The 27,631-nt window shown below is 36.2% G+C and overlaps 2 protein-coding genes across 2 annotated transcripts in view; one reads left to right on the plus strand and one right to left on the minus strand.

The window, feature by feature from the left end:
• LOC130053990 (protein obstructor-E-like) overlaps positions 1–6,311 on the plus strand; it is a 30,751-nt gene extending 24,440 nt beyond the window's left edge. The window contains exons 2-4 of the mRNA XM_056161955.1: positions 1,505–1,714; positions 4,299–4,499; positions 4,592–6,311. Coding sequence (XP_056017930.1) covers positions 1,505–1,714; positions 4,299–4,499; positions 4,592–4,761 — 581 coding nt within the window. The 3' untranslated portion in view covers positions 4,762–6,311. The remainder of the gene's footprint in view (positions 1–1,504; positions 1,715–4,298; positions 4,500–4,591) is intronic.
• Positions 6,312–13,583: 7,272 nt separating this feature from the next.
• On the minus strand, positions 13,584–24,488 carry LOC125670549 (uncharacterized). Its single transcript, XM_048905764.2, has 3 exons — positions 23,727–24,488; positions 20,626–20,820; positions 13,584–15,518 (listed from the first exon to the last, which is right to left on the minus strand). Exons 1-3 carry the CDS (start codon positions 24,109–24,111, stop codon positions 14,911–14,913), a joined length of 1,188 nt encoding a protein of 395 aa, XP_048761721.2. The 5' UTR covers positions 24,112–24,488; the 3' UTR covers positions 13,584–14,910.
• Positions 24,489–27,631: the final 3,143 nt, after the last annotated feature.

A 27,631-nucleotide genomic window follows, 5' to 3' on the forward strand; every position in this document is an offset into this window, starting at 1 on the left:
CAGCATTATAGTGTAGCACAGTGTTATAGTGTAGCACAGTGTTATAGTGTAGCACAGTGTTATAGTGTAGCAGTGTTATAGTGTAGCACAACGTTATAGTGTAGCAGTGTTATAGTGTAGCGCAGTGTTATAGTATAGCACAGCGTTATAGTGTAGCAGTGTTATAGTGTAGCAGTGTTATAGTGTAGCAGTGTTATAGTGTAGCACAGTGTTATATTGTAGCACAGCGTTATAGTGTAGCAGTGTTATAGTGTAGCAGTGTTATAGTGTAGCACAGTGTTATAGTGTAGCACTGCATTATAGTGTTGTAGTGTAGCACAGTGTTATAGTGTAGCACAGCTTTATAGTGAAGCACAGCGTTAGTCATTATTTGGGTAAATTGAGGACCCAATTCAAAGGTCGGGATTTATATTATATTCTAAATGGTCCATTAATGAAAAGACAATATTATTACAACGGTGTTATTATAGAAAATGTCAAAGAATTCAAATATCTTGGTATCAGGGTCTTCTGGTAAAGCTTAGAAACATTTTTGTGAACAAGCCCAGAAAGCTACAGAATGTATGAAATCATAAGAAAAATCAGACTTTTTAATCTACCAGTTAGTTGTCAATTTGACCTGTTTGACGAAGTCGTTTTACCACTTTTAATTTATGGATGTGAAATATGGGGGTATGGAAATATACAAGTTATGAAGCGCATTCATTTAAAATTTTGAAACATATTTTGTAGCTGAAAAGTTCCACACCCTCATTTATGGTATATGGTGAAACAGGTTGTCTCCCAATTTATATTACTGTGTACAGTAGAATGATTTCATACTGGGATAAATTATTGCCAGGTTATGACTTCAAAATTGTAAGTGTACACTATAAATTTTTGTATACACAATATCTTAACGGCACTGTTAAAACCCCCCTGGTTTGAATGTGTTCATAGAATTTCAAACATGTGTAGACTTTCAAATATATGGGCATGAACAAATAAGACGTAAATAAAAAATGGATAACAAATGCTGTGAAACAACATTTAAGGATCAATTTACTCAAACATGGTCGACCGATATGTTTAATTCATCTAAAGGTAAAATATACAGAACTTTTAAAATAGACTTTGGACTTGACAAAAATTTAGAAAACTATTCTTCTTAAATTTCGCAGCACAAAATGACGGATATTTTTGTTTTATTAAAATAATTAAAAAAAGAACAGATCACCACCACCTCGGTGGTCACTAGATGCGTTGCTGAATAGGAGGACGGTGATAGTAAGAGTATGGTTGTCGATTAAAATTCTGGTCTATGCATTGAGAATTCAAAAGAATATCTTGCCCAGATCAGGTCTGCGATTGTACGTTTTGAACTGCTGTCATCGAACCAAGTTTTCGTTCTGAAACAAATATCCAATTTGTAATATACTGAAGAAATTAATCCCCTTTATCAACTATTGACTTAGATTGAACTAAAGACTGCAAACTTCTAATAATGCTATTGTTTCCCTTCAAGATACGGGATTTTGTTCCACGGCTTCCAATGGCCTTCATCCTGATCCATACGACTGTTCCCAGTACTATAACTGCTGGGAGGGAGTTGGTGATCCAATTAAATGCCCGGATGGACAGCTGTACACCACTGTATATAATGGATGTGACTATGCCGAGAAAGTGGAATGTAATACTGCGGGAACAAGTTTAAGTACCGCACCACCTACACTGGGTAAATCATTAGAAAAACTGCAGCATATTTGATAAGGACGCGATAGGCTCACCAAAATAGGCATTCAATCGTGCTTTTGCTTCAATATTAAATGCGATTTGTGCGAAAATCGCGCTTTGACTCAGTTCTTACTATTAATTTGTCAAATATTTAAATAGAACCATAATTGTGGCATCAAATAATTAGACAAAGTTTTAATCGATTAATATTGTGTCACATTTTATCGTTTGCAAGTCCAAATTATTGAAATATATATATATATATATATATATATATATATATATATATATATATATATACTACTCAAAATTTGATAAGGATCATAGATATTTTTCTGTTTACAAAATTAATAACTGCATAACTGGCAATATTGTGTCCAAGTGAAATAAAAACGTCTTCAACAAACTTGCACGTGCATTTCATGCCATGGGAAATGCGTTTCTCATCACAGTTTATGCTTTTGCTACCATTGCACGATTTTCACTCAGGCATCGATGTCTGATTCTTTCTAAAATTTCAAACTCACTTGAGTGTTTACACTACGTTTATCAACACAATGCCCCCTCAACGTGTAAGGCGTCGACTGACGACAGAACAACTGGGCAGATGTATTGGAATGCTTGACACTGGCTATTCACAACGTGACGTTGCAAATGCACTAAAGGTCAGCCAGAGCGTTGTAAACAGGGCCTGGAACCGACAGCAAACGTTTGGTACAGCAGCACACCGACATGGGGGTGGTCGTCAGAGGTCCACAACCCAACGTCAAGACCATTTTGGGTCTCTTCAGTCACGACGTCATCCCTTCTGGACAGCAACCAGCCTACGTAACGACCTCCTGAACGCCTCGGGGGTGAATGTGTCCACTCAAACGATATGGAATCGGCTTCACAATGCAGGTCTCAACTCGAGAAGGGCATGTGTTCGAGTCCCTCTGACTGTTCGACACCGTCAGGAGCGATTGGACTGGGCTGAAGATCATGTCACTTGGACACAAAACGATTGGGTTCAAGTTCTGTTCACCGATGAATCCAGGTATTGTTTGGACTGTACAGACAGGAGGCACCGAGTGTGGCGACGACAACGTGAACATGACCGTTATGGTGGTGGTTCCATCATGGTCTGGGGTGGAATCAGCAGGGATGGAAGAACAGATCTCCTGGAGAGAGGAACAATGACGGGGGTGCGGTACCGGGATGAGATCCTCGATGTTTACGTCAGACCCTACGCTGGTGATGTTGGCCCTGAGTTCATCCTGATGGATGATAACGCCCGTCCTCATCGCGCCAGGGTGGTGGAGCAGTACCTTCAGCAGGAGACAATTGTCCGTATGGACTGGCCAGCGCGCTCGCCGGACCTGAACCCGATTGAGCATGTATGGAACATGCTGCAGGTTGCCCTTTTACGCCGTAGAACACAACCCACGACTTTGGCAGAGCTCGGAAACGCCCTCGTGGAAGAGTTGAACAATCTTCCCATTGGAAACATCCGGGTACTTATTGACAGCATGGCTCGACGTTGTCAAGCCGTCATTGATGCAAGGAGAGGCCATACCCGGTATTGACACTTCATCGACTAAGTGTAAAGATGGACTATCCCCAAAAACTGTGTAATTCTTTCTCTGGTTTACTGTTAACTTTTTGTAATGAAATGCCTTTTGGTGTTGTTATCAGATTTCAAGCATTCCGTATTGATAAAAGTTCATGCCGTTCATGAATTTTCATTCATAACCTGAGTAAACACGTTTCTGAGTCAAATTTATGTCTTTTGTTATGTTAGTGGTAAATTACACACATATAACCTAATGATCCTTATCAAATTTTGAGTAGTATAGTTATTCTCCCTCTGATCAACGACAACGTTTTATTTCTCATAACTTTATTTCTCTGAGTACCGCCTCATATTACCAACGATACATCGCCTTGCTTCGTCAACTGGATGCATAGCAGTACCAGCACTGCCAACATCGTTGGCACTCATCAACAAGTTCCATTTTTAGTTTCTTACAAGTAACCAATAGTTTAGACATTACGCCAATTTCATTTACTATTATCTGAAATTTAGATTTCCAATAGTTTGATCTAGGGGAGAATACCACGATGTACGGATTAATTGTTTCACCTTTTGATCGGCCAAGTTAGTTCGTCCAGTAATGAATTTCACACTTTACCGACTGATACCACAATGACCAGACATGATGAGTTCACGCTCTGATTCTTATTCTTTTTTTAGTTAATAACAGAGCCTGCAACATGTAATCCGCTGGAAAAGTGTTTAGCTAGTTTTGTGTTTTGTAGTGTAGCTTTAGTGTTTATTGTTAATTATATTTGTGTTTTCTCCATAATGTAATCCTTTCCCGTCCTGACGAAGGGACAGGTTGTCCCGAAAATTTGACAATTCCAATTGTTCATGTCGTTGGTCATTCTAGTGCTTTATCTATCAATCTATCTATCTATATATCTATATATATACATGTATATATATATAATATGGCTAGTCTTCATTTCAAACTCTAATATTTTTTTAGTTTCAAGGGAACTTAAGAGGTTGTAATTTTCTAGATGATCTATTATCCTTCTTCAAGGTACGGGATTTTGTTCCACGGCTTCTAATGGTCTTCACCCTCATCCTTCCGACTGTTCCCAGTACTATAACTGCTGGGAGGGTGTTGGTGATCCAATTAAATGCCCGGATGGACAGCTCTATACCACCGTGTATAACGGATGTGATTATGCCGACAGAGTGGAATGTAATACAGGAACAAGTAGCGCGCCATCTACGTCGGGTATGTTAAATCATGTTTAAATTTTCAACTAGATGTAACTATTAAAATGTTTCCAAGGTAAATTTCTAATAAATCCTTTGCACTCCTTCAAGGTACGGGATTTTGTTCCACGGCTTCTAATGGTCTTCACCCTCATCCTTCCGACTGTTCCCAGTACTATAACTGCTGGGAGGGTGTTGGTGATCCAATTAAATGCCCGGATGGACAGCTCTATACCACCGTGTATAACGGATGTGATTATGCAGAAAGAGTTCAATGTTAAGAGCACCGAGTGGCAATAAATGAAATATAGAGCATACGTACATGTAATTTTCATCCGTTACAGTCAAAACATTTGCCGTCACAATGCAATACATAGGCAGGTGCTCATGTGGTAGTGGTAGATAACTGTACATATGGCCTTCCTCCTAGCTCTGGCTAGTGGGTTAACCCTTTAGCTTGATCGGTATAGCATTGGACTGTTGCGCCAAAGGTACCATGTTCGAATCTCAGCAGAGGCATAAACTGAAACTTAAGTCAAACCAACTCAGCTCACCATTTACTTTTGAAGGAAAACAACATGCACAGTGCTGAAGATGTGGATTTTGGTAAGAAACTTTGCAAAAATTAACGATTATCATGATTTTGTGCTGACTTCTTCAGAAGAATATTGAGTTTCCATTCAAAGCAAATGTTTCTGGTCGAAAAAACTTGGACTTTATGCAGTAGGAATGAAGATTTTTCGTCATACACACCAAATACACTGTACTATACCCGGCACCGACCCTACTTGTATATTGTCGAAGTGTTTGAGCATTTCGAAAGAATTCTAGACTCCCCAATTACTTATGCTAGCTTGTCAATAACTATAATTGTCTTCCGTGCGATACTTTAGGCTATCTAGATTTATTTTAATTAAACACAATTAATCAGTCTTTAAATACTTATCGACCTACTTTCTTCACTTGGAATTCACAGACCCGAGCTACACCCATGTGACATTGTACACGGTGAAAATGTTCCCGCCCGTGCGACCATAGATCTTTTCAATCCGCGCAAAGGTAGCATTTGCCTCATATTGCACTGTGACGTCAAATCATGAATGTTGTATATTTCATTACTTGGCACCTAAATGTTCGCCGGTCACTGTGTCAACCAGTACCGAAGCTTCAACTAGTGTAATATTCAACACCCCATGCACACAACTACCTGCTAGTGGGTGCTACCACGACAACACAGGAACAAGCACCGACAACGTAGAATGATGCATGCCTAGTTGTGTAAAGAATCAACTTTCGATAGTTTAAGCTGTTTTTGTCAAACGTACCTGCACCCATTTCCACAAACGTTAAGTAAAATAAACTAACTTTTACATTTCAGTCAACAATATAGACGTGAAAGATAACGGCAAGTTCACTGTCTCTAATATTGAACTGCGTAGATCTAACAGTTTTATACAGTAATAACTGCTTGGATAACATTAATAATGTACCTGTGTAAAGATTCAGATAGAATTTCTATATAATCGTTCATATTTTGTTATTGAAATTTTGAATTTTCTCTGCATATGTTTATTAAGTGTTAGTTTGCAAAATATGTTGCTGAAATCAGAATGTTTACTCGCAAGCTCGTGCATTTTTACAACCAACTCGTGCCAATATTAACCAATATATATGTAAGTTTAATAACCCTTTTATTGTATAGCTAAAGTATTTAGTTGTTAAATTATATCCCTTTTCACTCAAAATAGACGAGAATTCATCAATATTGGCATCTAAGGTGAAAGTGTGCAATATCAGCATTTATTATATAGCTAATAAATAGTCTATTATAAAATCTGCGTAAAATCTAGAGAATGTTAGCGTTCAATATCCTGAGAATTTATTGAACGCTAACTTTGCATTGTGTAAATCGTGTGCGCCGAAACATTCCGAGTATGAGCGTTCAATATTGACCTTACCGTAACGACGTAAACAAGCCAAAATGGCAGACGACGATCCTCCGAATGTGACAGAGCCGGTATTTGATATTTACTTAAACAATATGTTTTATTGTACATAAATTATGATGTCCCCATTCACAAAATCAGTTTGCTTCATGCATCAATGACAGGGTGTGTGTGCTTGTCCTACCCTCAATTCTATATTCGATAGGATTTACGAGCTAGATTGATCACTGTTTTTTATCATTTCTTGGAGGTTTCTTTGGCCGTTAAACAAACTGTCCGTATTTATCGAAAATTGTTTTAAGCTTTTGCACGACTTCCTTAGAATCATACGCTTGCATAGTATTCACAATTTTCTAATACAGAAAGACAATGTTTTGTACTATTCGCGATCCCTTAATCGATTATCTTAATGATGACGCGCTCGTTGTTGATTGGGGGGGGGGGTGTTGTTGGTCTTTTTCCATTTTTCAAGGAAATTGCATTTCAGAGGTGTAATCGTCCCATGTTGCCCGGCCACACCCGCCGTGGGCCCTATGTCTTGATCAGGTAAACGGAATTATCCATAGTCAAAATCAGTATGTGAAGAACGGCTTCACAATTGGTATAAACATGTCAAACAGCAGTCGACCTAGTGATAGCTTGTATTTGCTTAGATCATTACAGCAATCATGAAATTTACAAAATACTGACTTTAAACGAGACTGTTGAAACTCCTGTAACATCGATATCAACTTATTTGTCAGTAGCCTGTCTCGATTAAAAAATTGTTCATACGCAGAACATGCTTTCGCGTATCGAATAAGTTTAGATACATAACACCTTATGAAGGTGATAATGGAGAGTTGCTACATAACGATGTATAACGTTTGTCATAAAGTTGTGTTGTTAACTTTTTGTTGACATCTATATTGAATAAAATATCCACATATGAAGCATATTGGGAAGCCTTTGTTATGTCTTTTATTTCGTGTTTATTGTCCATGGAGTATAGGAATCGACAAATGAATGAAAATGAGTATTGTTGATATACCTACGTATAAGAAAACCCATCAAGCCGCTTCTGAATACAAAAACATATCATTTTTCTACTTCATTATGCAAGTGTTCTGTGTGCACAATCATTTACAAATTTATGAAATTGTGATATAATTCGTTATACTTGCATGTATTTCGATGTTTCCAACCCAGGTTTAATATTTCTATCTTTTATATCTAAAAGAGCCATATCTTAAGCAAATCATAATTCTTAATTGCTAATCTCAAATATCTTCATTATTGTTTTATTTGTGCTGATATTAGAATTGTTCAAAAAGCTCCAATATTATAAATGCATAATTAAACCTTTAATAAAGAAATGTCATCATTGTTGTCGATGGATTTATTGTACATGTATGTAAAAGGAAGGAGATAAAAATACAAAAGTCACTGTACTTGAAAAATCCAATCATATGAATACCAATAGCAATATTCTTATCATTTCAAGTTAATCCAAAAACAAATCTAGTAGAAATAAAATTGCATGCTTTGTATTGAACACTACAGGTTTTTTTTAATTATGCATATATCATTTACATTTCCAAACTTTAAAAAAACTCACCCAATATGCTTTCGTATCAAGATTATCTACTCGAGTGCTATATGCAAAACACGTTATAAATTTGGGGTTGTCAGCTTCATTACGAAGATGACAATCGAGAAAATTTTCCCTCGATATTCCTGTGTACCGGACATGTTCTATTCAGTTTTCATATATAATGATATTGGACAATTTCTGACACCAAAACAAAAAATCTTTAGATATTCCATTGGACCAACCATACTGCCTTTGTGAGCCCCCTTATTAATCTTGCTTTAAAAAAAAAGGTGAAGATAACGCACAGTAATCAATCTCATACCGGTAATTCCTACAAAGAATACAAAATTAAGAATAGGGCAAACACAGATACTTAGACACACTAAGAGATGGATCAGATGTCTGGGAGGAGTAAGCATCTCCTGTTGACCGGTCACACCGTGAATCTTATATCTCGACCGGGCAAACAGAGTAATCCGTGGTCAAAATTAGTATATAAAGAACGACCTAACAATTGGTATGAAATATGTCAGACAGTATTCGACCTAATAACAGGTGGTTGTATTTATAAATTAGATCGTTATAAAGACCATATAACGCGAACTATTGATTTTAAACGAGATTGTTAAAACCCCTGTAACATCAACTTAAAACCTGATAATTCTAAAATTTCTTTATCAATTCCTTTACCGATACCAAGTTTATCGACAAAATCGTATACTATTAGTAGTTTAAATCCATCAACGAAGCGATTGTACAATGAACTAGAAGCTATCGGGTTAGGGTAGTATTGCAAATAGTGTAGCAGAGTGTTATAGTGTAGCACAGTGTTATAGTGTAGCACAGCATTAGTGTAGCACAGCTTTATAGTGAAACACAGCGTTACAGTGTAGCACAGCGCTATAGTGTAGCAGTGTTATAGTGTAGCACAGCATTATAGTGTAGCAGTGTTATAGTGTAGCAGTGTTATAGTGTAGCAGAGTGTTATAGTGTAGCACAGTGTTATAGTGTAGCAGTGTTATAGTGTAGCAGAGTGTTATAGTGTAGCACAGCATTATAGTGCAGCAGTGTTATAGTGTAGCACAGTGTTATAGTGTAGCACAGCGTTATAGTGTAGCACAGTGTTATAGTGTAGCAGCGTTATAGTGTAGCACAGTGTTATAGTGTAGCACAGTGTTATAGTGTAGCACAGCGTTATAGTGTAGCACAGCTTTATAGTATAGCAGTGTTATAGTGTAGCACAGCATTATAGTGTAGCAGTGTTATAGTGTAGCACAGTGTTATAGTGTAGCGGTGTTATAGTGTAGCACAGCATTATAGTGTAGCGGTGTTATAGTGTAGCAGAGCATTATAGTGTAGCACAGCGTTATAGTGTAGCACAGTGTTATAGTGTAGCAGCGTTATAGTGTAGCACAGTGTTATAGTGTAGCACAGCATTATAGTGTAGCACAGTGTTATACTATAGCACAGCGTTATAGTGTAGCAGTGTTATAGTGTAGCACAATGTTATAGTGTAGCACAGTGTTATAATGTAGCAGTGTTATAGTGTAGCACAGTGTTATAGTGTAGCACAGCGTTATAGTGTAGCATAGCGTTATAGTGTAGCACAGTGTTATAGTGTAGCACAGTGTTATAGTGTAGCAGTGTTATAGTGTAGCAGTGTTATAGTGTAGCACAGCATTATAGTGTAGCACAGTGTTATAGTGTAGCACAGCATTATAGTGTAGCACAGTGTTATAGTGTAGCACTGCATTATAGTGTAGCACAGTGTTATAGTGTAGCACAGTGTTATAGTGTAGCACAGCATTATAGTGTAGCACAGTGTTATAGTGTAGCAGTGTTATAGTGTAGCAGTGTTATAGTGTAGCACAGTGTTATAGTGTAGCACAGTGTTATAGTGTAGCAGTGTTATAGTGTAGCACAGTGTTATAGTGTAGCACTGCATTATAGTGTAGCAGAGCATTATAGTGTAGCACAGCATTAGTCATTATTTGGGTACTTTCGAGGACCCAATTCAAAGGTCAGGATTTATATTCTATTCTCAAAGGTCCATTAATGAAAAGACAATTTTATTACATCGGTGTTTTTATAGAAAATGTCAAAGAATCTAAATATCTTGTTTAAATTAGATCAGGGTCTTCTTGTAAAGCTAAGAAACATTTCTGTAAACAAGCCCAGAAAGCTATGAATGGAATCATCAGAAAAATCAGAATGTTTAATCTACCAATTAGTTGTCAATTTGACCTGTTTGACGAAGTCGTTTTACCAGTTTTAATTTATGGATGTGAAATATGGAGGTATAATATACAAGTTATAGAGCGTATTCATTAAAAAAAATTTGAAACATATTTGTAGCTGAAAAGTTCCACGCCCTCATTTATGGTATATGGTGAAACAGGTTGTTTCCCAATTTATATTACTGTGTACAGTAGAATGATTTCATACTGGGATAAATTATTGCCAGGTTATGACTTCAAAATTGTAAGTGTACACTACAAATTTTTGTATACACAATATCTTAACGGCACTGTTAAAAAAACCCTGGTTTGAATGTGTTCATAGAATTTCAAACATGTGTAGACTTTCAAATATATGACATGAACAAATAAGACGTAAATAAAAAATGGATAACAAATGCTGTGAAACAATTTATTCAAACATGGTCGAGCGATATGTTTAATTCATCTAAAGGTAAAATATACAGAACTTTTGAAATAGACCTTGGACTTATATTTAGAAAAATTGCTATAAAAATTCAGAACTATTCTTCTTAAAGTAACCACCTTCCAGTAGAGAATGGCAGATGGATTAGTATTCCATATAATGAAAGATTTTGTGTTTTGTGTACTCAATCAAAACTTGCAGACAAATTCAGTTATATATTAGAATACAGTGCTTTGACAAATATTAGAAGAGTACCTACCCAGTAGATACTACACAAGACCTAATATTATTAAAACACTTTAAAAAACTATGTTTATCGCAAAAATCTCAGTTTGTCTGTCCTCCAGATAACATATTTTGTAAATACTTTTCACTATATGCATACTACTCAAAATTTGATAAGGATCACTAGGTTATATGTGTGTAATTTACCACTAAAATAACAAAAGACATAAATTTGACTCAGAAACGTGTTTACTCAGGTTATGAATGAAAATTCATGAACGGCATGAACTTTTATCAATACGGAAAGCTTGAAATCTGATAACAACATCAAAAGGCATTTCATTACAAAAAGTTAACAGCAAACCAGAGAAAGAATTACACAGTTTTGGGGGATAGTGCATCATTACACTTAGTCGATGAAGTGTCAATACCGGATATGGCCTCCCCTTGCATCAATGACGGCTTGACAACGTCGAGCCATGCTGTCAATAAGCACCCGGATGTTTCCAATGGGAAGATTGTTCAACTCTTCCACAAGGGCGTTTCTAAGCTCTGCCAAAGTCGTGGGTTGTGCTCTACGGCGTGAAAAGGCAACCTGCAGCATGTTCCATACATACTCAATCGGGTTCAAGTCCGGCGAGCGCGCTGGCCAGTCCATACGGACAATTGTCTCCTGCTGAAGGTACTGCTCCACCACCCTGGCGCGATGAGGACGGGCGTTATCATCCATCAGGATGAACTCAGGGCCAACAGCACCAGCGTAGGGTCTGACGTAAACATCGAGGATCTCATCCCGGTACCGCACCCCCGTCACTGTTCCTCTTTCCAGGACATGAAGATCTGTTCTTCCATTCCTGCTGATTCCATCCCAGACCATGATGGAACCACCGCCATAACGGTCATGTTCACTGATGTTGGCATCATGGAAACGTTCACGTTGTCGTCGCCACACTCGGTGCCTCCTGTCTGTAAAGTCCAAACAATACCTGGACTCATCGGTGAACAGAACTTGAACCCAATCGTTCTGTGTCCAAGTGACATGATCTTCGGCCCAGTCCAATCGCTCCTGCCGGTGTCGAACAGTCAGAGGGACTCGAACACACGCCCTTCTCGAGTTGAGACCTGCATTGTGAAGCCAGTTCCGTATCGTCTGAGTGGACACATTCACCCCGAGGCGTTCAGGGGGTCGTTACGTAGGCTGGTTGCTGTCCAGAAGGGATGGCGTCGTGCCTGAAGAGCCACAAAATGGTCTTGGCGTTGGCTTGTCGACCTCTGACGACCACCCCCATGTCGGTGTGCTGCTGTACCAAGTTTGCTGTCGGTTCCAGGCCCTGTTTACAACGCTCTGGCTGACGTTTAGTGAATTTGCAACATCACGTTGTGAATAGCCAGCGTTAAGCATTCCAATACATCTGCCCAGTTGTTCTGTCGTCAGGCGACGCCTTACACGTTGAGGGGGCATTGTGTTGATAAACGTAGTGTAAACACTCAAGTGAGTTTGAAATTTTAGAAAGAATCAGACACCGATGCCCGAGTGAAAATCGTGCAATGGTAGCAAAAGCATAAACTGTGATGAGAAACGCATTTCCCATGGCATGAAATGCACGTGCAAATTTGTTGAAGACGTTTTTAATTTCACTTGGGACACAATATTGCCAGTTATGCAGTTATTAATTTTTTAAACAGAAAAATATCTATGATCTTTATCAAATTTTGAGTAGTATATACTGTGTATTTGTATATACTCCGACAGCTCACTCAGCATTTTCTTATTCTAATCTGGGACTCTCTAGCTTTTGTCTCTGTATGACATTTAAGCTTGTTGCCTTATCAATGAAAGGTGACGATAACGAACAGTGATCAATCTCATAACTCCTAGAAGCGATGCAAAATAGATAGTTGGACAAACACAGACCCCTGGACACACCAGAGGTGGGATCAGGTGCCTAGGAGGAGTAAGCATCCCCTGTCGACCGGTCACACCCGCCGTGAGCCCTATATCCTGATCAGGTAAACGGGGTTATCCGTAGTCAAAATCAGTGTGCCAAGAACGGCCTAACAATCGTTATTAAACACGTCAGACAGCAATTGACCCTATTGACGAACTAGATCGTTATAACGACCATAGAATTAGCGAAATGCTGACTTCAATCGAGACTGCTGAAACTCTTGTCCCATCAACTTGTTTGTCAGTAGCTGCCTCGATTTAAAAACTGACCACAAGCAGAACAAGCTCTAGCGTATCGAATCAGTTGAGAGATATAAACACCATATGAATTATTATCGGCCGATGATTACAATCATGTGTTTTGCAGCTCAGAAAACTTTTGTCAATCTGTCATTCCTTTATTACTGGGATGGAACTAATCAGGTCTGATTTCTGGAATCGACAAAATCCTTTCAAATGCATGTTCAACTTCATTGGCCGAGTGGTTAGAGCATTGCGCTCAAAATCACACGGCCTCTCACCTCTGCCGGCGCGGGTTCGAATCCCGCTCGCGCCGGTAAGTGAGAAAGTTTCCCAGTTTACTTTCGGAAGGTCGGTGGTCTCATCCCAGGTATATTGTATCTGGGTTCTGTCTTCCACCAATAAAAACTGGGCGCCACCATATAACTGAAAAATTGTTGAGTGTGGCAGAAAACATCAAAACAAACAAACAAAAAATCATTACGAAGACCCAATCAAAGCTACAAATAGTTTTCATATATTTATTTCACTAACAGTAAACATTAGTACTTTAAAGAAAATCCATTGTCCTCATACACATGAGTGCAGCATTTCATGATTTTTCAAAACGATAAGGTTTCCAACCAGGAATATTCATAGACCCTGGTGAGGTAAGCGGGATCATTTTTATCAAAATTAAATTCAAATCGTTATAATTATAATTGTAAGTAAATATATATGTTGAGTTTTTATGCAATCATAGTTCTTATCTGAATCATTTCCCCGAGTATATCAGAAAAATTATTTGCAGACCTCTTCATTTCTTGATCTTATTTTTCTGATAATAGCAATGAAATAGGAGAATTCTTGGGAAAATCATATCTTATGGTATAACAATTTCTGTATCGATTTCATTTGGAGCACAGATTTGATCTATGCATGTAAAAAGATTGTAAATGATACAAAGTAATCAAAGAAACAATTCATTGAAATATATACATGTACACTGCATTTAGACAAGATGACAATTTGATTGAACTTTTCCCCCCCAATTATACAAGGGTTGTTAGAAAAGTTCATGGACAAATTGTATTGTGAGAGTGTTATTGGCATGAATTCACTAAAACCCGGCAAAAATAAAAGCATATACTCCAGTAAATATACAAAGATTTTATGTTTTCTGAAGATCATTAAAAATATACAGGGATATCATCAAGATAAAATACGCCTCATGGAACAAGTCAGGTTTTTTGTACTTTTTCATCACTTAGACATTTTTGTGAAATTATAAATTGTACTGTTGTAGTGCATGAAGATATACAATATTTCATCTGCCTCTACAAGAATTATTACATTCATTTGGTGAAATTCTTTATTAAATTAGAGAAGATATGACTGTTTTAAATTGCTTATCATAGATGGTCACTGAAAATAGCAGACAAGAACTGCAGCATCATTGAATGTCTTGGAGCACCAAGCTGTTTAAAAATCATGTCCGCAGACAGGAATATGTCTTAAAGAGACTAAAATGTTTTTATATGCTGTTGATGATTGCCTACACATTTCAAAGATAAAAAAAAGTAGTTCTTTAAGGATAATTTTGATGATCATCTCCAGCGATACACCACTTATTGCCTTGACATCACTCCATAGGATTTTTCAGTTTCCATATCTAAATGCTAAACTGCATACACAGTGGTTTAGGATCTTACTGATATCAGACATCCCATAAAACTTCAAATAAAAGACATTTTAAAAATAGGACATGTCTTGCTATAGTAACACATGAACACATACTGAGACGCCACAACTTGCTGACGGATGGCTGCAAACTAAAAGACACTACTTTCCCTTCTTAATTAAGTGTCAATTTCATGGAAACTTCATTTAGTCTGTTTTGTTTTTCTAACAAATAAGCATTATAACTCCATTCGCTTGGTAAAACTATCTCTTTTACTGGAGGTGGACCTACATTTTGCATTGAAAGATTATTTTCATAAACAGTTATACAGTCTTTTGCTTGCCTAAAAAAGCCTGCTTGGTGTGAAAGCATGTCATCTGTTAAACCAGTACAGAGAAATCTATAGTTGACTGCTAACCAGGTTATCAACACTGCCTCTACAGAAAATTTGTTTCTGCACGTTGCTGAATGAAGTGGAACAGTAGAACTCTCTAGAAGTACATCATGTTCTGAATCATAAAACATCAAAAGCATGGCATTATCTGCAATGCCTACACATGGAATAACGAAATTAGATAGCTCTGGGTGTCTTTTCTTCTGAAGGAAAGAAAACACAATAGCTTTAGCAACCAGCTGTGGATTTTTACTCAAAGACTTGCTCTTCATCTTAAGTTCCACGGGAGATTTTCCACCAGGCGAGTCCAGTTCGTCTTCCAAGTTTTCAATTACAATGTCATTCTCAATGATAATGTCTACACTACCATGCCACACTTTGGTGTTACCTGTCAAAAAGCCAAAAGAATAACCATTCAAGATATTTCAAACATGAAACATTAGTTGAAAAAATGGAAAAACAAGAGACCCATGGGCCACATCGCTCACCTGAGTCACCATGGCCCATCTATACTTTTAAAACAAATTTTGCCAATAAACTCCAAAATGCTTGCGCCAGAGTTACTGCTTGCACCTTTAATATTGTTTCATATGTGAGGTGAAGTCCGTAAGCTATAATAGAATCTTATTTGATTAGTAAATATAGTAAAATTAATTAAAACCCTACTTTCATTTTCCATAAACTACCCTAAATTAGCAAAATTGAGAGTAAAGTGGTAGATAAAAGCCAGTTTTCTTTCCTCTTTTTTAAAATGACAACCTAAGATAATGCGATATGAAGTTAATCCGTTGTTTATCAATGCTTGATTTTGATCTTATAGAAGAAATAAGTTTTGATAATTGTTGAAGAAATAAAATATGCCAGTTCATTTCTTCAATCTGTGATTTTAGTCTTGAATCAACCCTTATGGAAATTTTCAGAATGAAGCTAGGCAACATTCTCGGGACTTTCCAGCAAGCCGAGAAGTTGTGAATGGTTACAACATGATTAGTAAGAAAATTTGCTTAAAAGGGGTAAAAATCACGCATTTTGGGGGTGGAACACCCCCCCCCCCCCCTTTGAACACCAAAATTAATGGTAGAACCCACCCACCCTTAAAAAATTCCTGGATCCACCCTTGCATTCATATAGTGCATTATGTTTTCGATTATTGTGTTTGATGAGAAGAAACGAAGTATATTCATAATTTTACTCTTAAATTGTTGCACAGGACAAAAACTACCATTATAAACACATTCGCAATACTGGGTTTTAAATTTTTAAATTATGAATGACCCTTCATTTTGTTTTTGGTCAACTATGAGCATGACAGATTACAACTGCATTCGTAAATCAATGTCTGATTTTCAATACAGAGAGAGATTTATAATTTATGTTACATACGGAATATTTAATTTGGAGCGCCAAGTAACTTCCCAATAATCTAGTTTTATTTACTGTATATGATATCAATAAATATAACATACATGTAACTAATACAGGCAATTATTAAAAAAAAATTCTTAAATACATTTGAATTAAAGATACTGTCTATTCAATTCATGTGTGCAACATTTCAAATTCGCATTGAAAAGTCCTTCTCTATGCAATATTACCTAATTGTGATTTCCCGCGCTTGTGCAGGATTTCATCTAGTACTTAAAGATTATACCCCTATAAAACGTTGGTCTTCCATAATGGTCCACCCTATGCCCGGGGATCATGCTTTGAACAAACTTGAATCTATACATGTCAGGAAGCTTTCATGTTAGTTTCATCTTTACTGGCCCAGTGGTTCTTGAGAAGAGGATTTTTAAATGATCCCACCTAATTTTACTTTTTCTTAATTATCTTCCCTTGGAAGAGGGTCTGACCCTTCATTTGAACAAACTTAAATCCCCTTCACCCAAGAATACTCTGTGCCAAGTTTGGTTGAAATTAGCCCAGTGGTTCTGGAGAAGAAGATGAAATTGTAACAAGAAGTCCATGGGCCACAACGCTAACCTGAGTCAATATGGCCATGCTGTTATTCATCAGCAGATATTCATAGGTAAAGCTTTGATTCCCTGTTGTGACCTCACCCTACCATAAGGTGTCATGATTTGAACAAACTTGAATCTACACTACCTGAGGATGCTTCCATATCAATGACTAATTATGGAATTGCTGATTTTAAGAAGAAGATTCTTTTCCCTAGACATTCCTATGTAAAACTTTGATCGCCCATTGTGGCCCCATCCAATTCCTGGGGATCATGATTTGAACAAACTTAATTCTAAACTACCTGTGATGCTTCCATATTGACACAACTAATCATGACTTTGCTGTTCTTGAGAAGATTTTTTAAAAAATTTGCTATATATTCCAATGTAATACTTTGATCCCCCATTGTGGCCCCACCCTACCACCGGGGTACCGTCATGATTTGAACAAACTTGAATCTACACAACCTGATGATGCTTCCATATCAATATGACCAAAAATGGCTTATTGGCTAACAAACTTGAGGCCCCCAACGGGGTAAAGTTATACGAGGTCCCCAATAGGGCAAATGACACATATATACGCTTTAAACATAAATGCTATTATGTTCCATAATATTGATTTGCTGTTCTTGCATGAGAAGAAGAGTTTTAAAGATTTTTTTCTATATACTCCTACATAAAAATTTGATCACCATTTGTGGTCCCACCCAACCACCAGGGGTCATGATTTGAACAAACTCTAATCTACACTACCTGAGGATACTTCCATATAAATATGACTAATCATGGTTTCGTTGTTATTGTGAAGGATATTTTTAAAGATATTTTTGCTACATATCCATATGTAAAAATTTGATTGTCCATTGTGGCCCCATCCTATCCCCAGGCTTCATGATTTGAACAAATTCAAATTTACATTTCCTGAAGATGTTTCCATATCAATATGACTAATCAAGGCTTTGCTCTTCTTGAGAAGAAGATTTTTAAAGTTTTTTCCCCTATATATTCTTATTTAAAAATCTGATCCCCCATTGTGGTCCCATCCTTTCCCCACGGGTCATGATTTGAACAAACTAAAATCTACACTACCTGAGGATGCTTTTATATCAATAAGACTAAACATGGCTTTGCTGTTCATGAGAAGAAAATTTTCAAAGATCATTTTCTCTATACTCTTACATAAAACTTTGTCACCCATTGTGGCCCCACCCAACCACGGAGGTCATGATTTGAACAAACTTGAATCTACACTACCTGAGGATGCTTCCATATAAATATGACTAATCACAGCTTTGCTGTTCTTGAGAAGGAGATTTTTAAAGATTTCCCTATGCAAACTTTTCCCCTGTTGTAGCCCCATCCTAACCCCGGGAGTTGCAATTTGAACAAACTTGAATCTACACTATGTAATGATGCTTTCACGTAAGTTACATCTGTTCTGGCCCAGTGGTTTTAGAGAAGAGGATTTTTATAAAACGCCATTAAATGTTCACTAATTCTTAATTATCTCCCCTTGAAAGAGGGTGTGGCCCTTCATTTGAACAAATCTGAATACACCTCACCCAAGGATGTTTTGTGGCAGTTGGGTTGAAATTGACCCAGTGGCTCTGGAGAAAAAGTTGAAAATGTGAAAAGTTTACAGATGGACAAACAAACGGTAAGACAAACAGACAATAAACAAAAAGTGATCAGAAAAGCTCACTTGAACCTTCAGTTCAGGTGAGCTAAAACGTTTACAGACACACCAGACAAAATGTGATCAAAAAAGCTCATTTGCAGACTCAGGTGAGCTAAAAAGTAAAGGACACCAATGACGACAACGAACAAATTTTGATTTGAAAAGCTCATTTGAGCCTTAGGCTCAGGTGAGCTAATAAGTCCATAAAAAACACCTGTAAAATAAAGAAAAAATGTCCAATAATGATGAAAATCCATGCAGTAGTTTCTAAGAACATATCCAGACAAAAATCATGTCTACAGACAGACAGACAGAAGGACATGATTATCATACCATATATGTCCCATCATTGACGGGTTTATAAACTTTAACAAATAGGATCTAACTGGTTTATTGTTAACATAGTTAATGGAGGGAAAATGGCAAATGGTTTTCAAGAGAAATAATGAACAAGGGGCCCACAGGCCTTATCGATCACCTAAGTACTAGTGAAAAATTATCACTACTCCCAAGGGCTATGAAATCTAGAAAAAAAATTCCTGTTCTGAATATCTAAGATAAATTTTAACATTCAGCAAAAGCATAAGATAAGATGTGTTCTTACACCTTCAATGCCCTCATAAGTGCATACACTGATGAAAGGCTTCAGACAATATATTAGGTGTATTACATGTAATATTAAAACATTTAAAAAGATATGACTAATTTGGACCAATCCTAGAGTCAGAACCCTGGGTTGTGAAATTCACCATTTATTGTAAATCTTTTTCTGCTATTCTTTAGTATGCATTTGGATTTTATTCAGTATCAGCAAACTTTAAAAAAAAAACCCACTATATACTAAGTTTGGCCCCACCTTGGGGTCAAAACCCCTACCCAGGGATCATCAAATTTACAATTTTGGTAAAAGCCTTTCTGCTTTACATCTTAATGCATTTAGTTTTTCTTTAACATGTGTGGTTCTTGAGAAGAAGATTTTTGAAAATTGGTCAATTTTGGGCAGTTTTTGCCCCGCCCCTAAGGCCCTAGGGGTGCAGGAATCCTGAAATTTACAATTTAAGTCCCCCTTGTTCCAAAGATGATTCATATCAAATTTGAAAAGAATTGGAATGATAGTTATCGAGAAGAAGTTGAAAATGTCTATTGTTCACACATTTAATGACTGACCATTTTGGCCACACCTTGATACCAAAATCCCTACCCCTGGGATCATCAAATTTACAATTTTGATAAAGGACTACTTGTTCTTTCTAAATATTCATTTAGTTCCAATTTAGTATCAACAGCACTAAAGAAGATGTTATTTAAGAATTTTACACATAAACACTATATAACAAATTTGGCCCTGCCCTGGGATCAGAACCCCTACCCCCGGGATCATCAAATTAAAAATTTTGGTAGAGGCCTTCATGCTCTACATCACTATGCATTTAGTTTTTCTTACACATGTGCAGTTCTTGAGAAGAAGATTTTTGAAAATTTGTCAATTCTGGGAAGTTTTTGCCCCGCCCCAAGGGCCCCAGGAGTGCTGGAGTCCTGAAATTTACAATTTATGTCCCCTTTGTCCCAAAATGATTCATGCCAAATATGAAAAGAATTGGACTTGTAGTTATAAAGAAGAAGTTAAAAATGTTCAAATGTTAACGCACGTCGCACGACGACAACCAATTGCAATAGGTCACCTGATTAAACTCGGGTGAAGGTCACCTGATTAAACTCGGGTGACCTAAAAAGGTGAAGATAATGAACAGTGATCAATGTCAAAAAATCTACAAACAATACAAATCTGTGTTCAGTGAAAGTAAATACATAAACATGCTTGGCTTTACAAAACATTGACAGTATATTCATACCTATACTTGTATCTCCAAAGCACCCAGTCAACAAACAATTTTCATCACTACAGCTGCACTTATTTCCATTTCTTTTACTCTGGCAGCTTTTGTCAATTGTATAGTATGATGAAATTGCTAACTTTGCAAAAAGATGATTGGCTAGCACAGTTGTTGTGTCAGTTTCATTTTCAAAGTCCACATCAACCTTCTCACCTGCAAAAGAGCAAAAGTAAAGTTAAGTTGTACATTTGTTTTATTGAATTACGAGTACAGTCAAACCTGCATTCATAGACCTCCCAAGGGAGAAAGGAAAGAGCCCATGGGCCACAATGCTACCCTGAGTTACTTTATCTCTGTTCTTCTTCAGAAGATTTTAAAAAGATTTTTATATTCCCTTGAAAAATTGTGACCTCACATTATGGTCCAACCCTAATTATAAGACGTCTCCGATTTCAATCCACACACCATCCGTATGCTTTAATACCAAAGATTCACAATGACATGGTCCTAACAAGCGGCCCACAGGCCTTATCGATCACCTGAGTACTAGTGAAAAAGTATCACTACTCCCACAGGCTATGAAATCTAGAAAAAAATTTCCTGTTCTGAATATCTAAGCTAAATTCTAATGTTCAGCAACAATATAAAGCAAGATGTGTTCTTTAAACTTCACTGCCCTCAAAAGTGCATACACTGATTAGTGTTAAATCTAGGATCTAGAGAGGGCACACATATCATATGTTCAAAAGGGCACTTTTCGTCACGGCAAGACAATTTCAGGGTACTTTCATTGTATCATACAATGATATTAATAGAATAATCATTTAGCCTCTTAAAACGTTAATACCTGCTGCCTTGATTTTAAACTTTTCAATCAACCTTGTGAAATAAAAAACAATTCTTTATACAGCTTACTCCACTTATATTGAAGTCGCTTATTTTGAAATATCGTTTATTTTGAAGTAAAACAAAATTCCCAGTATCAATCTCTTATTTTCTTTGCATTAAAATATCAGTTAAATTGAAATCGCTTATATTGAAATATCGCCTATTTCGAAATCAATTATCGGTCCACTGAGTAGATAATGTATTGTTTTTATAACTTCTATATATTGAAGTCACCTGCAATGGTAGTTGTCCAGGTTGGTGGCCTCATAATTACACAGGTAGGTGTCAGTTGATTGGTTTCCCATGGATTACTTTTCATTGCGTGTTTTTATAGGAATAAAATAACAGTGGGGTATAATCATTCTTTAACAGCTTGATGACAGGATCATTTGTAAAATTTGAACTCCCCACAAAAAAAAAAAGGAAAACTTTATCATTGGACACCAAATACAAATTAATAACTGCAATAGATATAAGAATTTGAAGTAAAAATCTGAAGTGACAATTTTGCTTAACCCCAATAATTTCAAACACCTTACCGCTATCACAGTGCATTAAAAATAGTTTTTGCAAGACTGGGTTCACATTAAAATCTCCAAATAAAGTCTATAACATCTGACGCGGACAACGACTTTACAGACAACATGATGCCACTTGCTTATGTTAATGAACTTTATTTCTTTAAAAAAAAATGGTTTTCAAAAAAGATTATGTACAGATGCTACTTAAAGTAGATGACGAAATTTTTGTACACATCGGAAATTGAAATATTTATTCTTGGTCAGCTCAATAAGAAACAAAAGTTAAAACTCACATATTTTTTTAAAATAAAAATCTTCAGTGGACTAAATTCAATAAATTATCTATATGTTGTTAATTGTGTAATGTAATAAATTAATATTTCTGCTTTCGTAATCGGGATCGAGATGCCAAATGAAGCCTCCAATATGGTCGACATTTCCGATTTCACTTATTTTGAACTTCGGTTATATTGAAAGAAAATGATTGGTCCCCTGAATTTCAATATATCCGGAGCAAGCTGTATCAACAAATATTTTTAAAAATTTCATAGAGAAAAAAGGGCATGGTGCAATACGCAACTTCCGAGATATCAGCTCTTCTGTGATAGAGGTACGTTCAGTGTTCTGTTGAATGCTTGGGTGGGTACAAGACATATACATATACTATAGACTAGCTGGGTGGGTACAAGACGTATACATATACTATAGACTAGCTATGTAAATACGGATAAAAGCAATGAAAGTGTATATTTTGTTGATATCAGCCATTGGTATCCATTACACTGACCATAAGGAGAATAATATTTGATTGAATTAGGCCATTAAATTAATATGAAATTATTTTTTTATTTCCTCTTCTGCACGAGTGATATTTTTATCAAAGAAAAATGGTGATTATCGATTTTTGTTTGAGCTATTTTATTATTAGATACTAATAAACTTACTAATATTGTGTGTCCCTGCAGTTTGGGTGGTTGCATGATGTCTGATATTAAATCGGCCTTTAGGCAATATATGAAGGCAGCGATAAGCATTTGTACCCACCGCGTGTGGACGATAGTATGTTTTGCGTCTCACTGTGCGTAAGAGTTCCACAAAGGGAAAGAACTATTGGGTAACTCGGAAATTGCATATTAAAAAGGGCATGGTGCCAGCCAAAAAAGGGCATGGCACGGCACCATGCTATATAGTTTGCTTCAAATAGATTTAACACTACTGATGAAAGGCTTTACATAATATAATAGGTGTATTAACATTAAAACATAAAAAAAAATATGACTATAATTCGGACCTATATCCTAAAGTCAAAACCCTGGGTTGTGAAATTCACCATTTTTTTTTTTGTACATCCTTTTCTGCTATTCCTAAGTATGCATTTAGATTTTATACAGTATCAGCAAACTTACACATAAACTATATACTAAGTTTGGCACCACCCTGGGGTCAGAACCCCATCTCTGGGGATCATCAAATTTACAATTTTGGTAAAAGACTACCTGCTCTTTTCTAAATATCTATTTAGTTTCAATAACACTAAAGAAGAAAGTTATTTAAGTGTTTTACACATAGACACAATCTAGTAAGTCAGAACCTCTACCCCAGGGGCCATAAAGGAATAAAAGAAATTTGGCTCTTGGCCACTCTAACATATATGAGATAATTTCACTATTAGGCCTAGTATACTGATCAACATTAAAACAAAACACTTACCCACTTTCAGAAAGTTGACAAGTTTTTCCAGCAAAATTTTTTCATGTTTTGCATCAGGAGTTTTTCCGTTTAAGAAATCAATTCCGATATCTAGCCCCTTTCTAAATATATCTCCCAAAAAGAAACCTTTCTCTAACGTTTCTAAATCGCAATATGCTTTAGAAAAGGCTACTCCTCCACTTGAAATCGCTGCATTACACGAATTTACTTTGTACGGTATCAGCATAATATTATTTGCCCTATGAGTTGAACAAAGTTTATAAAAAGCTGTCGTTAAATCAGATTTATCAGAGATTGACAAATCATCCACAGTTATGTGAGAACTCGATAATTTAACCCGTTTACTCGTGGTTGGACACTCGTATTCATCCATCTTTGTTTTCATCGAGTGCGGTGGGTATTTTTACCGCCAGACACAGCCGAACACCAAAAATATTGTGTATTTATTAAAAATAAATCCCCAAAACAGACCATATGTGAATAATTCAACGTATTTAATTCATTTAATGAACTTATTTGTATTAATAATGTGATAGAATACTGTAAAAGTTATGTGCAACCACCGCCGAACATCTGTATACTACCGCCGAACACCTAAGATGTGCTTTTTAGTATGAAAGGTGGGTATCATGATTATTGCAACAAATATCACAAATAATTTATGATGTTTTTAGCATTTTTTGAAACCTAAAAATAGGAAAATGCAACAAATTTCATGTGTAACTAGGCCTTTACATCAGACTACAGTTTAGCGTTTGACTCCGATCCCGATCCCGATCAAATTTAAGCACATTGTACACGAGTACAATGGGGGGGTGGGGGGGGGGTGGGGAGTGAATAAATAAATAAATAAAATAATTAAATAAATAAATAAATCTCTACTTCAATAATTCAATGTATCGTTCAACGGTTTGTATCAATAACTGTAAGGTTTATGTATATGTAGCTACCGCCGAACACTTGCTGCCCACCGCCGAACATCTGAATACTACCACCGAACACTTAAGAATGTTAATAAAATTTTATTTACAGTCTGAGAAGTGTGTATTATGATTCTTGCAATAAATTTCACGAATTATTAAAACACGGTGTATCCCGGTCTATATCTTTTGAATTAGTGTTTGGTGGTGGTAAAATGTGAATCTATTATATAATGTTATGATTTAAAGATTGAAGCAAATAAAGGAATACTTTACACGCTGATAACAAAATAAGATAATGTTTGCAACATTTCATGTCTATCCGTGAATTGATATCAAAATTGAACCCTTTATGTATCTCAGAAGTAGGCCTAACCTGTTCATAAAACAGTCATTCCACATGTTCCAGGAAAAATGCACCGAATATGTGAATAATTCAACGTATTTAATTCACACCATGAACTTATATGCATCAATAGTGTGATAAGATACTGTAAAGTTATATGTACATGTACAACCACCGCCGAACATCTGTATACTACCGCCGAACACCTAAGATGTGCTTTATAGTATGAAATGTGAGTATCATAATTCTTGTAAGAAATATCACAAATAATTTATGTTTTTAGCATTTTTGTTTTACCTAAAAATAGGAAAATGAAACAAAGAAGTTGTTGCACGTCTCGTGTTAATTTCCCTAAAGGTGTTGCATGAAAGATCGAAAAATTTAAGTTATTCAAATATATGATAAAAGAAATTGGAACATATGTCCTGATTCAATAATTTTTGAAAATAAGTTTGAAAGAGATATATTGACAAAATTAGCCAAAATATTTCGAGTTTAAATCAAGCTATAATGTAAAACTTATACGGTACCAATTTTGATGCACCAGATGCGCATTTCGACAAATAATGTCTCTTCAGTGATGCTCAACCGAAATGTTTGAAATCCGAAATAACTATGAAGTTTTAGATCTAAATATAGCCAAAAACAGCGTGCCAAACACGTCCAAGGATAAGAGCTATGCATGAGGGAGATAATCCTTAATTTTGAAATTAATTTCTAACTTTTATAACAGCAATTAAATATACATCCGTATTTTCAAGCTAGTAACGAAGTACTTAGCTACTGGGCTGTAGAGACCCTCGGGGACTAACAGTCCACCAGCAGAGGCCTTGACCCAGGGGTCATAATGTAAAACTTATACGGTACCAATTTTGATGCGATTATATAATTTTTAGCGTCAAAATGGAGGGATATCCCCGAATTTCAGAAAAACTGCCTGTGAAACAAAATAAATTTAGCATGAACATGTTCCTCGAGTTTTCCTTCAAAAAAACTGTCACTTTGAAATTTTGTTTCACGAGGGCATTTTTGTTTTTTGTATATTTAAAAAATCGAAACGACTTCACTGGTATTATTTTAAAATTAGCCCCTACGTTTTATTATAACAAATAGAACGTAGGGCTAATTTTAATTAGACTGTACAATACACATACAATATACATGTACAAGAAATATAAAAAGTCTCTAAGGCCAGGCGTTTGTATATATGTAAAAAGATCAAAGGAAAGATGAGGAACTGATACCAAAAACAAAATAAAAATAAATGAAGAAATCCATACAAGTATTGTATTATTTACTACCAAAAGCAGTACTGCTGATAGGTTACAAAAGAACATATATTACAATAAGAACATCAACATAGGCTCTACCTGTTGCCCAATCCTGTTGAGTTTCTCAATAAAATATGTTTAAATTAAAAATAAGTAATGATAAAAAAAAAATTAAGCACGAAATAGAGCATGCGTTTCAAATAATATAAAGAATCTTTTGTCAATCTACCAAGACGAGACAATGACGAAATTGGACAAAAACTATTGACAAATAACAACTTGGAAAGTATAAATCACGTTGTTGAAGTAGCTGTGGATCTACTCCAGACTTGATAAAAAAAATTACATGACTGCGTGACCACCCAGAGGGAGATAGACGGCTAAGAAGTACATTGTAACTTCGTTTTAGAAGGCTCTCTCTCTCTCTCTCTCTCTCTCTCTCTCTCTCTCTCTCTCATGATGTTGCTTTTATTATTCAATGCATCTAAATTAAAAAATGATTTCATATAGAAATGAAAAAAATTGATGATCGATAGCGTATATGATTAGAAGCAACTAAAATGCAAATCGTTACATCATTTTTGTTTAAAATATTTTTTTCCCATCAACTAGATGCATTTGCCACCGAGGTTTTACATCCTTACATGTTAATTACATGCACGTAGAATCGGAGAGGGTGTGATATGCAAGCTTGAAAGTTAAGAATTTATCCTTGTAGCGACCTCCCCACTTCACGATTTAAGAAATTTAAGTCGGAAAGGGGAATTGAGACAGTTTGAGCGGATGAAGAACCCCCCCCCCCTTCCCCCACCACCACCACCACATACATGTACACAATTTAAGGTTTTCATAATCGGACAGTTTAAGCTCCATTTTTTGTTGTTATCTTATTGCTTGTCAAGAATTTTACAAAAATTAACCGGCAACATACCCCTTCTGATACATTGAAAAATATAAGTAATGTTAGCACTGGGCTCTATAAAGTTCAATTGCAGTTTGGTCATACTTCGTCATTTAATAACTTTTTTTAAAATAAAAAAAAATGTTTGTCAGGTTAGCGGGACTATGATCTATGACTATAACAATGACATGTGTATAACTTGTACATTCCATGCAAATTCGAAGGGGTTTTCGCCTCAATAAAACAATTGGGGGTCGCTGATCCGTGTATTTGAAATTATCCTAAGTGCCTGGCTTCCTGCGAAAAGTGTGAAATACATGTACAATGTATATTGGGTCGGCGCAAGATACCCGTGATCTTTGGACTAGAACTGATATCGAGCCGACCCAATATACTTCACACTTTTCATAAGTAAAAAAAAACTGCTGTTAATTTCAAATACCCAGATTCAGATTCTTTATTTCCGT

The sequence above is a fragment of the Ostrea edulis genome, chromosome 4, assembly GCF_947568905.1.
Source record: "Ostrea edulis chromosome 4, xbOstEdul1.1, whole genome shotgun sequence".
NCBI classification, from domain to species: Eukaryota; Metazoa; Mollusca; class Bivalvia; order Ostreida; family Ostreidae; genus Ostrea; species Ostrea edulis.